This window comes from Toxotes jaculatrix, chromosome 22 (genome assembly GCF_017976425.1).
Source record: "Toxotes jaculatrix isolate fToxJac2 chromosome 22, fToxJac2.pri, whole genome shotgun sequence".
Taxonomy (NCBI): domain Eukaryota; kingdom Metazoa; phylum Chordata; class Actinopteri; family Toxotidae; genus Toxotes; species Toxotes jaculatrix.
In genome coordinates, this window is record NC_054415.1 from 6887125 (window position 1) to 6902337 (window position 15213).

Sequence of the window (15213 nt, forward strand, 5' to 3'; positions counted from 1 at the left end):
CAAGGAAATTACAGTTCAGGGACGTGAGAAGTGTACAAATCCAAATCCTGGCACAGAGGAGAGTGTTAAAAGATTCAGGAGGTGAAGATGGACGGATGGCAAATGAGTTTGCATTTCTCATTTAGAAAATTAAAATTTGAGAATAGAGATATACTAAATAGAGATATACTAAACCTTCCCATCTTGTGCTCTGATTGTGGTGATCAGGTGACCGTTTTGTTTATATTTGGATTGTGCTTTAGGGCACCATGATAGTAGACACAATACATTTAATAACACTGCAAGTTTGCTAATATCACTCTATGCCACAGAGAATGAAGGGCATGGATTTATGCCCACAACAACACACAGCGCCTTCAGGTGGTATGTTGTCTGTGTTTATTTTTCTCATTCCATCTTGCTGCACGTAAGACTTCATGCTTCAAACCATGTCACACAACACATCACACCTGTCAGGTAAAGTACATCCTCTAGTGTTGGTTTTGGATCGATCTCTCTGGTGAGATATATGCAGGTAACATCTCTACTGCAACAAAACAGGGATGGACTGTACTGCCATGTCTGGAAGAGGGTTACTGTGTATGTGAACTACTGTCAGACGTACATGCACTTACCCCAGTGGAATATATGACTGTTTTGCAAACACACAAGGTAAAACACTGTACAAAATACACAAGACAATATTGGGATTGAATGCTTTATTTGTTCCGTATATTAGTGTATGTGCTGGCAAATCATATGTGCTTAATTTAGAGAAGAACATTTCAGAGCATTTCTAAGATGACCCTCACCATCCAGAGGAACGAAAATGAAAACATAGTTTGATGTTTAGCATTTAGTACATTCTTACTGGAAACATAAAATGACTCTCATAGAACAGATGTGCAAACAAAGGTCAAACGGAAAGAAAAAGAAACATGACACTGAACCTTCATGACATTTAACACATTTCAGTCATGAATAAAATGCATGGACAGCAGGAGTGGTTCTCACTCACTGTACATATATGGAGTATGCCTAATACATACATGTTTTGGACTTTCATGGGTTATATGTGTGCAGTGCAATTGTATTAAGGTTCCCCATGTATAACATTACAAAAGTAGCTCTAAGGTCAACAGCACATTTTAGATTTCGTTTCAGAGTGGTAGGCGAACTCCTCAGCAAGTCCACTGTTGTTTTCTCATCAATCTCAACCAATGTGTCAATGTGTCATTATGAAGGATTGCTCTGTGGGCATCAGGGAGACCAGAGCTGGGTCCAATGTATTGACAAGGCTCCCATTCCCCTCCTCTCCTCTTGTTAAGTACTTCTCTCCCAAGTTAATGAGCTAAAAAGAAGGAGGTTTGCAGGGAGGGGAATGATCTGTATCAAGAGTTTATATGTTCAGTTCACTTTAAAAGACTCTGGCACTTCTAGTGGGCATGACAAAATAAAGACTGAAAATTGCATTGTTAACATTTATAGCTAGTAAGACTGATGAAATGTATTCTCACACACTTGCCTTAATGCAAAAAGTGTATGTCTTTTCACTGTGGTGTGCTAGACTTTAAATATTACATTTAATATACCTTGTTCTCATTTTACAGAGGGATGAAACAGAAATCAGCAAAAATATCTTCATTACTGAGTAAGTAAGTCACTCTCTTTTGTCCAATTTGTAAAAAAAGAAAAAAAAAAAGTTAATGAACTAACAACTTTCCACACCAGCTGCAAAAGTTCAGAAAAAGACAGATCAACAGATTTTTAACAGCCATAGATATGATACAATTCTCAGCTAGGGAATTCTTTGGGGACCAACCCAAATTGGCAGCAGGCGGAAGATGTGGCCTCATTCAGACAGTCTAATCTGGCATCTGTTATTGCAGACAGAATCAGTGGGCCCATGGGGCTGCCAGGAGAGGAGAGAGAGAGGTGTAATTGAGAGCAGCAGTTTAGATCTAATAGGAAAATGAGATGAGATAGGGGGCCTAAGTTTGGGTGAGTGTCCAAGACAATCGCCTTTTATCTGGAGCTGGAGTCATGGCGAGCGGGAGACTGTTAGAGTCGTGCTTACTGCATTTATGTCAAGACCTTATGACACAGACACACAGGGAACTAGACTTGCACAGTTTGTAGTTGTGTTGGTTGTCACCTCACTTCCCAATTAGAGTGAGTCACTGCTGCATAGGCATATATGTATTTTATATATATATAAAATCAACACGCCCAGAGTTTGAAAAAAGTATCTGTCAGCTCTCGACTACAATGTGTTTGATCGCATCAGTCAAGATGAAATAGAGAAGACACACTTTCCATCAACCGATTTGACATACACTATGATCTAGGTCTAGAACAAACATCTATTTCAGTGTTTTCCAACCCAATTCTCAATTAAATGTTTTATGTGTCTCTGCTAGACAGTTGTGAAGGAGCTGAAAAAGGAAAACTGATTTGAACATAGGTTATGTTACTGGAAAATGCACAGTTATTCTCTTTCTCTGAATTCTCAACCCTCCCTCTGAACCCTGCCCTGACCTGTTTTATCGTTACACTGTGGTGATCTTCTTGTCCTTGGTGGCCTGTTTGATGGCCGCCTGCTCACAGATGATCTCCTTCAGCCGCTGCAGTCGAATGTTTTGGGTGCTCAGGTCCCCTACGCCAGTTTGGCTGCGATGGAGTAAGGACAGGGCGTTGATGTACTCCAGCTCCGTGTAGCGAACACCCTGGTCCACCACCAGGTTCAGCAGCTCATCTGCAGTGTTGTACAGCATCTCATAGTACTGCCTGAAAGGAGGGACAGGGGGAATGAGGACGGAGAGAAAATGAAAAGAGGTTATGGGTGAAGAAAATGGGAGAAGAGAGAAAGAGAGTAAAGAAAAGGATAGACCAAAAAAAGTGAATAATGCTTTATATTCCTTCTTTTTTTGCATTATTCCAATGCAGACTCAGAGGGAGCAGCAACAACAAAGGGAAACACGAAAGCCAAACTAACGGTTGTAGCTGTCAAGCCCAATTTTCTTAAAAAGGACTTTGTGGACCTCACCCTGCTGCCACCGGGAGCTGAAGGTAGAGGGAAAACATTCATTGGCTACAAACTACTGAGGTCGTTTTAATGAAACACTGTTGACAGAGTCCAAAGGAGGAGGAGGTGTGTGTAGAATTAATGCCACAATGAGCCATTTGAAAAAGACCAAAAGTACATACTGATAAAGGGAGAGTGAATTATGAACACTTCCACCTGCTGACGAAAACATCAGACATAAAGGTCAGATATGTCAGACTGAAGTGAGGAGAGACTATGTGCACTTGTTGTTTTTTTTAAATAAACTTTTATAAACTGTATTTATTTTTTTTATAGAACATTAAGATGAACCTCCTGTGTACGTGAGCATAAGCTGTATAACTCATAGTCATTAGGTCACTGAGAATAACGCAATATTTTTCCATAAATATGGACTTTAGGAGGAAGGTAACTTGTCATAAACACAATTTACACATTCCTGTGCAAAAAAAGGGGGGAGAGGCTGAAGGTAAGGTAACGCATAGGAGCGCTGAGATGCAGGACAGACTATTATTCTTTGCTTGGGGGCAAAACAGGTCAAATACCTTGTGCGGGACTGTGTCGGCAGGACAGCTATGCTCTCAAATACACAAAGGAACACTATAATACATGCACTGACTAGAATAGATTTCACCACTATCTGCCCCTGGCTATGGGACAAATCCTGTTCTCTAAAGATACATTGAAGATACACTAGACTTCCATACAGTAGCTGTAGATACAGCCAGAGCAAGAGGACAGCAGGTGATGTATGGTATATTACATACTGTGCTATTACATGTATGTTTAATATTAGAACATTTGTTGAACACTAAAGGACCATTTCAGTGTTTGTTGTACAATTTTTTGCTCCTGATACACAAATCATGTGTCATCACATATTTAAAACACATTGCTTACATTGCTTACAAAATGGTTGGCACAATGTAAAGTGCACCTGATTTCAAGTAGACAGACGAAAAAACATGAAGCCACCGGTATGCTATCTTCTTCTAATTAACTTTGCTGAGATTTATCATTGAGATTGTTCCTCATTGCTCCCTCTGTAACAGGGGAAGCAATATATTTTAATGAGCTTGTGTCTCTGTGTGAAACGGAATATACTCTTTTTGGATTGTGGGCTGAAACAGCTTCAGCTCTACTTTTTTCTGTCCTCGCAGGCAAAGGAAACCTCCTTTACCAGCATAAACTGGCCACCTTGGGCAAGGGCAGATGCCAGTCACTGAGCAGCAGTGGCTCCTGCTGCTCTGTGAGTGCAGCAGAGCAGCGAGGAGAGATAATTGTAGCGCTGACATTGTTAGGCTGAAGAAAGGCTTTGGAGGTGTTGTAACTGAGAAAAAAAATGTTGTGTCCACTTGTTTTTTCAAAACTTTCTTTGTGTGAAGCCAGAGAAAAAGACTCATTTGTAATTATGTCCATTAAAGAATCTGGAGAGAGAGAGTTAAGCTCTCCACTGGGAGTGGAAGAGCAGAGGAAGTAGAGGTAGCAGAGGAAGCTGAAAGTAAATGGATTCAAATCTCTCTGATATGGTGCAGTAAAAAGACACTTTGGTAAGAAAAGATATTTTTATCTCATTTGTTTAGCTCCACCACCCATCCAAGACCCCATTCCCTTCTTGAGATGATCATTTTTGATGCTAACGAGGTGTTAATGAGCACTCAGGGAGCCTCTGTTCCAAGGTGTTTTATGTGCTGTCATTTTGGAAATTCAACAGAAGAGAAAGACCTGGAAAGAGTAATGAAGGGATAGAATGATGGAGATAGAGCGAGAGGAAGAGAGAAAAAAGGAGTGATGACTAAAGAGATGAGTGAGGAATAGAGGTGTATAATATTTGTTTCTTGGCCTTCCCCTGACAAGTAATGCCCTTGGTTATCAGAGCATTTGCATTCTATCTCACTCTCCATCCTGCTCTCAATTTCTCTCCAAGGTCTTGTTCATTTTTCCATCCCTGAGCTCATTTCATGAAAAAGCTTGTCAATATTGATGAGGGTCACATTGGTTTACTCCTTAACTGTGGGAAAGACAGAAGAAAGGCAAAAAAAGCAGGAAAAGGATGGGTCCCACTTGTGGTTTTATCTCATAATGAAATGAAACATTCATTTGTGTGTTTGCCTTTCTCGCTGATAATTGTCGGAACGTGAGTGCCAACAAATGTGTCTCCACTTTCTATGTTTAGAGCGTGTGCTTTTACCTCAGAAACACAGTAAAAAAAAAAAAACAGCTCCAAAACATTATCGTTTCACTGCCTTGACCCAGTGATTAACTGAACACTTGAGGCAAATCACCTCGTTATATGATCTGAAGGGGAAAACACACATAACTCAAATATGATAACAATGGGAAACACATTTCTTTTGTTGAGGGAAGAAGGTTTCCCTCTTTCAAATTCTTGATGGGAAGCAGTTTAAAGGAAAGAAACTGTTGATTTTGAACAGAGCAATAACTTTCTACAGAGGCATAATGATTGCAAACATCTGTGGAGAGTGTGTGTAAAGTGCTTGTATATACAATTTAGGCTTTTCTTTGTTTTAGTTCTACAGTTATTTGCTATGGTAGAAACTATCTCCAAGTTCTTGTAGTTGTATTTGTGTAGGCTGACTAACTGACAGGTTTTTAGGCTCGGCTCCCTGTTTCAATTAAGGAAACCCTTCTGGTAGGCTGGTTAAGTTATGCACACAGTGGGAAATTAACAACAAACATGCCAGCTGAAAACTTAAATTATGACTCTGACCACTTTGACAGAAACCAAGTGCTGTTTGGACATTTTTCCCCAGTCTAAAAAACAATTTGTCTGATAAAATAGTAAAAGTAGCTGGAACGCTTTGGAACCCATCTGTTGTTCCAGCAGCCAGCAGGAGGAAATTAAAAAATACCTCATCAGTGCTATAAAACATGGCTTAACTACGGTATAATAGCAACTATAATTCACTTGGAAGCGATGCATTTAGGGAAAAATCCCACACAGGATTACTTAAAAGCAGATCGACTGATGCTCATTTAGAACTGATGATAGTCACTAAATCCACTGTGCAGTTTCCTGCCCCTTCTATTGCATCTAATATCAAAACAGAAAGGCTGCATCCGCAGGAAGACGGTGTGCTAGGCTGTCAGCTGGTTGTTAGTGTGTGTGTGTGTGTGTCTGAGTCGTGAGGACAGCTGGCAAACCAGTCTCTGCTCGGTACAAAAGGGGGGGGGGGGGGGGGGGGGCTGGTTCAGACAGAGAAAGTGTAAGGTGTGTTTGTGTGTCACTGTGTGTGTGTCTATCTATGTGTCTGAGTGATGTATGTTAGTGTGTGCTGAAAACACTTTCAAACAGTTCATTACACAAGCAGTTGGAAAGCCATTTGCCAAACAGTGTAAGGGCTGTTAATAAGATTAAAATCTCTCGGCACCCCACCATCAAGATGGAACCCCCAGTGACACGCACGCTAACACAAAAACACACACACACACACAAACGCTTCCTCTTATCTGTTAGAGAAGCAGCTAGTTTAAGCTAGTTGAAACCAGCATTTTTTCCCAACAATACTATAGTGAATTGTTGTTTTGACTGGCCCCTTCCTTTAAGTCTTTCTCTATTTATGACCCTCAGCCTCCTCCTCTGTCTCATTCCCTTTCTACACACACACACACGCACACACACACACACACACACACACACACACACACACACACACACACACACACACACAAAAGAACTAATTTTGCCAATTTCCACCTGCTTCCTCCAGAAGTCCTGTCTATAAGAGCACTGCTTTAGTAATCAGCTTGTGTGTGTGCATAGTGTGAGTGTGTGTGTGTCTGTGTTCGGCAGCATGCCTCCATGGTGCGCTTCCTATTAAATTTTAATTAGCCGCCCCCCTCCCTCTCCTCGTATACAAAGAATATTAAGTAAATTTATGATGCGTGGATGCAGCCTAGGACAGACAGATATGAGTGTCAATGGCACGACAGTGAGGGAGAGAGAAACATGGAGGAGAAGAGGGGGCGCAGGAGCTAAAAGACGAAGACACAAAGAGAGAAGAAAAGCGAGAGAAAGACAAGAATCAGCACAATTAATTTCCCCTCATTTCCACTGTGTACAATATTAAGGCCATTACAGGCTGCTTCTGTCAGCACGTTTGGAACAACACATTAGTTAGGGAGGGGGGAGAGATGAGATGAGGAAGGAAGAGGAGGAGAGGGGATGGGAGAGTCTGTGGACGACCCTCTTCATCAAGTGGAACCAAGGCTTGTTGCTGCACAAATACTGGCGTTAGTCGAACCAACCACAGGGCACTATGCTGTCTTTTCTGTCCATTTCTTGTCCCCCGTCTCACTGCTATCAACATGAAGCTGTCAAAATTTGAAAATTCATCTTTTTACTCTTTGGCCTGTTGTCATTTTTGACACCAGAAATTTAGCTTTTTGAAAGAAATCAATCAATCTGAAAACTCCAACAGTACATTTTTAGCATGGACGTGAGGTCACTGATGTAAGCCTGGTACAGGGCTGATGGAAAGTAAAGTTAAAAAGACAACTCTCTTCCACCCCTAATGCTTTTTGTGATCACTAATTTTAAATGTCAGTTTATCCAGTTGCATGATACAGGCGTCAGATGATATCAGACGACTTAGCAATCATGAAATAGTGATTTGACTGATCTCTTAGTGCCTGGATAACAGATAGCATTTATGACCAACAATAAAATGTTTTACGTTTTTCCTGGCACCTCTCAGGATGAAGCATTCAGGTGTGAGACAGCTTGATTTCCCCTATCCATGAAAAGCTGTTAAGCCAAGTAGCGTTCACTGTACAGTCTGATTTTATTTTACTTCTTTGGCATTTCTTTGAGCTTTGTTCACAGTGAAAAATCTCTTGACTACTGCTCTCACAGTTGTTATTTCTGCCTGCTGCACATCTGGAAAGCGTGTTGCATTACTCTGACCACCAGCTGCCATGAACTGTCATGACCAGTCTTGGCTGCACCATAATTGCATATTTAGGAGGTGTTACATAGGATGTGATTAAGATATTTATTCTTAGATTTTGATATATTTGAAAATGTGATATGAAAATGTAGCAATGTAGTAAAATAACTGAAATAAATCTTGCAGCATCCTCGGCCCAAACTCAAAGCCAAGGGTGAAAGAAGATGGATCCATTTGAGAACAACCTGAATATGTTAGCATGGATGAATATCATTCTCGTATATAAACTGTTGTTTTCAAAATTAACCAGCTTAGTGTGGAGGTAGTCACAGACTCCACATCCTTCTGCCTCTTTCAATCTTTCTTTTCTCTCTCCCTCCCTTCCTTTTGTCTCTCCCTCCCCCAAGAGCAGTGCATTTGTCTCTTCTCTGGTAATGAGGAAAGGTCTGCAGAGACTCTGAGACTGAAGCTTCATCAGCAAAGACCGGTCCCATCATGCTGCGCCATGCACAACAAACACACACATGCACACACTCTCACTGGCTTCATCAGCAAACACCAGCGTCATCATGCTGCGAGGTGCACGTACATAAACACATACGCACACATACAGGCTTCATCAGCAAAGACCGCTGCATCTTATGCATGCAGGCACAGAAAACAGGAGCAGGGGAAGGGGAAGGGGAAGGGAAGGGCTGGAAGAAGAAGAGGAGGGAGGATAACAGTTCAGCAGAGGCGGTGCAGGTGGTTGGACAGCAGCAAAAGAGGAAAAAAAAATTGGACAGGGAGAGAAAAATGAAGAAAAAGGGACTGAGAGAGGAGGAAGAGGGAGATAAAGAGAGAGACACAAGGTGACAGGAAGGGAGACAGAAGCCGAGTGAAGTGACAGTGTACCGAAGCCAGGCCTAAATACAAACAGTTTTATCTGTTGACACCCACTACCTCCTGACACGGCCGTCAACTGTACTTATTACAACATTCTCTGTAGACACACCAGCCTGTCACCTCGACACACACACACACACACACACACACACACACACACACACACACACACACACACACACACACACACACACACACACACACACGCACGCACGCACGCACGCACACACACACACAGGGGTTTAGACACACACACAAAACTGAAGACAGTTCATTTGCCAATGCGCACACACTGGATCCTAGAGACATGTAGAGGCTGGGGTAGCACACTTTGGGACAATACACAGTGCACAAGCATCTTGTACAATTCACACATGCAGACCTGCGCGCTGTAGTAATTTCCAGTAGCAGACAGGTGGCTGCGATGGGCTGAACTCTGGGGCATCTCTACAGTGAGCCTGTCAGAATGATGTTTAGCCTAGCTACGGGCTAAGGGGCTTGCAAGTTTGCCAGGGATGTTATGACAGCCCTGCAACCTGCCTACACGGGTCACCGGGCAGCTCAGAGCTCCGTCTGTGTTTGTGTTACTCAGTGTGTGTTCAGTGTGCGTCTGGAAGAACATACCTTTAATGCTGCTGCGTCAGACATTTACACAGACAAACGGGTACACAGTTATTTACATTTACCTCTGCTGCAGGACATTCACATGTACACACAGTGTTGTGCAAAACATGTCTATACAGTGAAGTGAGTGTACTTTCAGAAGCATTGTCTTCTGGTCTACTGCAGTAAAAAAAGATTATTCTCACAGAATGGTAATTTGAGGATGAATCCTCCTCTGTGTGTGTATTTGAATGCAGTTACGGACATGTTTTCTAAAAGACTGCATGCTATGGCAACCAGCAGAGGCGGTTCAAGTCTTCAGTTTCGTGACATTAAGCCAATTAGTCCCTAAACGTACCTGATCTGAAACAACTAGTGCTGAAACGATTTGCATCAGGGCACATACAGAGGAAGAAAACCAAACGAGTTGCAACGTTAAAACGATTGGCTTTTCTATTTTTATGTTTAGGCTTTAGGTTCACTCTCTAACCAAGATGTACCGCAAACTTCAAATCTCAGTGACAGCTAATTATTTTGAATCTCTATTTAAGGTCACTAAATATGTTGCCAAGCAAATTAAGTCCAGAATTTCTGCACAGACTGGAATGGACTGTTGCCAGGCAACACTAAGTTTCTGAAAGTTTTGTTCTTGTGTTTTGGTGGGAACTATTGTGGCTTCTGGTCTCTTCAAGGTAAAAGATTCACAAACAGCCTCATCTGTTTATCTCATCTCTGCCTCTGTCAAGAGAGAGGAAATCGGCATAAAGAGAAAGAGAGGGAGACACAGAGAGAGAGAGAGGTGGACACAGGACAATGAGAGGTGATCAATGGAGTGACAAGGTTAAGGGTGCAGTCAATACACACACACACACACACACACACACACACACACACACACACACACACACACACACACAAACACACACATACACACAGTACACACAAATGTGACATTGCAGTGAGACACAGGTCTACAGAAATGGACTGAGCCCCTGAACTGTTTCTGAACAGATGGTCTGTGTGTGTCCACTTGTGTGCCAGTGTTTAGGTGTGTGTGTCTGTGTTTGACCCTGACCCACGTGCTAATACCGCTGCCAAACTTCTGACTGAGAGACAAGAGACCGCCGTAGGACCTCGCCATACAAACACACATGCTCACACATATTTTTGAGTTTTAACACCTTGTGCAACATTAACAATTCACATACTGTAGGTTTTCACAGTTTCTTACTGTATATAAACATGGATTCAGCCACAAGGTGGCACTGTTTCCCCATGCTTCTGCACAGTCCAGTGCAGACACAGTCTAGAGGAGTGAAAGTGTGTGTGTATGAGAGAGAGAGACTGCGTGTGTCTTCATGAGTTCTGCAGTGCTGGTTGCTAGGCCTCTCCTTAGTTTTAACTCAGATCAATGGTTATTACTGTGCCCTTGTCCAGGTCTCTCTCTGCCTCTCTCTTTCCCACACAAGCACACAGATGCAGCAGAACAACAGTCAAAACACACACACACACACACACACATACACACACACACACACACACACACACACACACACACACACACACACACACACACACACAGATAAGAACATAAAAGTACATGGGCACACAGGCAAGCATCTGCTGGCTTTCTCCAAAGCAAGCTTCCTGCTGTGATCACTTCCTTTCTTCATTTCACTCTTGTTTCTCCAGAGGTGGTAATAAAATACTGCTGAATATTCTGCATTTAGTCCCTTCTCCTCAGTCGGCTTTTTCACTGCTGATTCCGGGTGGCCAATGTTAGTTTTCTCACTATCTTTACTACAAAACTGTTGTATGTTTTATGTTGCTACATATATAGTACATACTGTATACATACAACTTAAAAAAATAACCTGTTTAATAACTATTCCAATATCTATGAAATGTCAAGTTGCTATATCATCATTCATTCAAAACTAACACAATCACAATTTTCTCTAGATCCTTTCTTTTTTGCAATTTTCCATTCAATAAGTTCAGAATGTACATCTCATGATAAAGACATAAGCAGGATTTAAACACACTTCAGAAGCTTAAATACTACATGTGGCTTCTTGGTAAACCTTTTAACCATCTCCCATTGTGACACTTTCCAACACAAGCCGTACGGTCAGTTGCGCTAGCAGGTGTGATGAATGTAGCATGGTTTATGAATATTCATGTCTTAAACATAAATATGGTGATTTCAAAATGCTGATTGGCTTGGCTGGGTGTCTGTGCATGGGTGAGAACAAGAGATACATATTACATGTGTGTGTGTGCATGGTTTAGTGTATGTGTGTGTGTGTGTGTGTGTGTGTGTGTGTGTGTTCGTGTTGGTGTGTCTCGGTGCCGGAGGCCGGCCAATCCAAAAAGCCATGAATGTGTAAACAATGTGCTCTGCAATTCCCAATCAACACCTCCACACCACCCACGCCTCGTAATCAGAGAGAGTGGGAGAAAGAGAGAAAAGACAGAAAAGCCATCACTGGCATTTCTCCATAATCAAAGTTGACAGAGGGTAGAAATAACATACTAATCAATGGTCCTCCACATCCAGTACAGTTCAGGTCATTTCAGTTTACTTCTTTGTTTTTTTTTTTTTTGGCTTGCAGTACCAGTATATTACAAACAATAGCTATGTCCAAACACCGGCAGCACATAGACACCCATCCACTCAAACATACGACACACTCACAGAGATGCCAAGAGCTGTGAAAAGAAGCTAATTAACCCTACAACAAAACATGACAACAGGGCAGACATGGGTAAACACATTTTACAACAACAAATATCAGATGCAGAAACACTGGGATGGACTGTTGAGGCGCTGCCTTAAAAATTAATATAATATAATGAGCGAAAAATAAATAAACTCAAAAAAATTCAAATGTCGGCCTTCAGGAGGTCGTCACAGCCAAAGCCTTCACCAGGTTATAAGAGAATGTGTCGTGGCCAAAGTTTCATGTTTTTAGAACCAATAAAGGTGTGTATACATTTTTCTAACAAAGTAAGTGTTCTGCCGCTTCTGCTTCCTTTAATCAAGCTGCTGAAGTTTTATCTTTCTTCTCAAACTTTCCTCATTTCATCCGCCTCCATTTAGGTTTCTTGCTTTCATCTCTTACTCCGCTGTATGCTATCTTCTATCCATGCCACCTTCTCTAAGTCCATTCTATGCCTTCCCCGTGAAAGACGTTTTTTTCTATGACTTCCTTTCACTTAGTTTTTCAATTTTCCTCCCCCCAAGCCCTCCCTACTTTCTCCATCTTTTCCATCACCCTTCCTCTCACATACTCTCTCCTGTCAAGGACACAAGCTTCTGAAAGAGCAAAAAAATCGTATGAATACTATGAATCACCCTTCTCTTTCTGTCTTCTCTCTTTCCACCCTCCTGCGCCCTCTCTCTCTCTCTCTTCCTCACTCCCTCCATCTTGTTCACAAAGATATCTGAGTGCTGATTTCCCCCATGACTGTCAGGGCTGGACAGCACTGGGCAACAGCAGGTAGACTCACAAAATATAAATGTATGAATAAGAAATAAACACCAAGAACGGTGTGCACACAGACACACAGTGTGGTTGACAATCTGTTTGACCAGCTGTCTGCCTCATGCATTGACATTGTCTGAACTTCAGGACATCGTGTGCGTGTCTATGCAGGTGTGTAGTAGGACTGGCCCAATATATGAACTGATTTAAACTGAAAAACTGCATATCAAATAGTAAGTGTTGTCCATTTCTGATTTGATGGCTTCATAATACAGTTCATGTTATTAGATGATGTAAATTTTAGAAATATTACATCATCTCATTTAGGTCTTGAAATCTATTGTAGTACAGATCCCAACAAATAAAGATGTTAATATTATTATTTCTAAGACTCTAATTATCTTTCAGGGTTCTATGATATCAAAGACATTATCTCTTTGAGATCAGTGAAACTGAAGAGAAAACAGGCTGACCCTGTGAAAATGGGAAAAAGACTCTGACCTGGCGAAGTCGAGGTCGGCCTCCCTGGACATGGTGATGTTGGTGAGGTTCTGTTGGAGAACAAAAATGTTCCTGCACATCTTCTTGATACCAGACTCACTGATCCTCTTAAAGTACTGAGCCCCATTGATTAGAATACAGGAGATCAGATGACCAAGACCTGATGGGAGAGAAAGAGGAGAGAGGAAAAGAGAAATGAGAAAATAGTGACCGTGATGCATAAAAAAGACAAGCAGAAAAGAATAAAGAAAGGAGGAAAATCTGGGACTGGGTGAATGGTATTTGTTTATATGTCACCCAAGGTCTGTACTGACCTTCAAAAATGTACTGGAACTTGTGCTGCTGCAGAGCAGCCCCCATGGCCTCCTCGATGGCTGAGATGTCCTTGTTCAGTTTCACCACCAGTGGGTCATAGTCCATGCTCTCCACATTAGCCACAATGGCGTAATTTCCTTGCTTGGTGAGAGGGATCAGGTAATGGAAACAATGCACCCTGGATTGAAACAGGGAAGGACATCATGGGCGAGGGTAAAAAAAAAAAGAAAGAGAAAGACAGAGAGTAGATGTTGAAAGACATTTTATCCTCTAGCCATTTCAGGTCTTGTCATTAAATGTACACCTGGTGATTTTTCAATAAAGCCAGACAGTCCACACAAAGTTCAGTCACAGTTCACTATTGATAGAATATCAATATATTGATATATTGGAAAACCGTGACCTCTGCTAATGATAAGGAGAAGAAAGAAAAGAGCCTCACAAAGAGTTATGTATGAAGTATATGATTCTCTGCCCTTAGAGTACAACATACTTTAGTGGGCACTGTGAGTGCTCTCACTTCTCAAGGCCCACTAATGTTTATGCCTACTGTAAGACCTATAATTTCTACACAAATCATTATGTTCAGAGTACTTGTATTGAAATACCACTGCCTGAGGATTTCTTGGAATCTCCGCTACAAGTTCGTCATGCCTTTCAAACCATTCAATTATAACTGTAGAAAGTATGCCAGAGAAGCTCATCCTAATGTCTTATGTCTAAATATGTATTTTGTATGTTTTGTAACTGCATTTTTTTCCAGGAAAAGTTGAATGAAGATGTGGTTTAAACATAGATCTGTGCCACTGACCGGTATGCTGCTCCAGTGCAGTAATTGTAGGTTATGAACCTTCCTGAAGGGTTTTTCTATTCACTTTTCTTAGATAGATTTTCTTGGCTGGTAAAATTACACCAAAACCAACTGCCATGAACAAGACTGATTTCACTTTGGGAGGCCGAATATCAGAAAATTCCACCCAACATGTTTTATTCATTTTATTTCTTGATCACTGTTTTGCAGCATTTCACTTTTCAGCTCTAAATGAAAATAACCATAATCTTGAGAAGCAACATAAACCTATCTCTAGTTTGTCTAAGTTAGCATTTTATGCCTATGGTAACATATATATTTAATACTACTTTTAGGACTGTAATATGCTTCTCTCTGTTCATTTAAACACCTACATTGCGGTTTGAGGTCCTTCAGGTCCATAGACAGCTCATTTCTGTCTAGACTTGAGGAGTCAATACTCTCATAAGTCCATAATCACAATGCCCTGAGCAGAAAGGTATAAAATGATATGGGTGAATGTCTATTCCTCTTAAGGCAAAGCCAACAGCTACACCACATTTTCAATGCCTCCATCTCCCTTCTTTCTCTCCCTATTCAATCATTTCTCTCACTTAGATACTGTATCTCCGTTCTTTAACCCCCAACGCCACTTTAACCTCCGCACTCATCTCTCTC

General features: G+C 41.5%; 1 protein-coding gene across 1 annotated transcript in view; it reads right to left on the reverse strand.

Moving 5' to 3' along the window:
- Positions 1 to 683: 683 nt before the first annotated feature.
- exoc4 (exocyst complex component 4) overlaps positions 684 to 15213 on the reverse strand; it is a 102367-nt gene continuing 87837 nt past the window's right edge. The window contains exons 18-21 of the mRNA XM_041030346.1: positions 13745 to 13923; positions 13431 to 13590; positions 2518 to 2766; positions 684 to 1891 (exon numbers count right to left, since the gene is read on the reverse strand). Of these exons, the coding sequence (XP_040886280.1) occupies positions 2529 to 2766; positions 13431 to 13590; positions 13745 to 13923 (577 nt within the window). The 3' untranslated portion in view covers positions 684 to 1891; positions 2518 to 2528. The remainder of the gene's footprint in view (positions 1892 to 2517; positions 2767 to 13430; positions 13591 to 13744; positions 13924 to 15213) is intronic.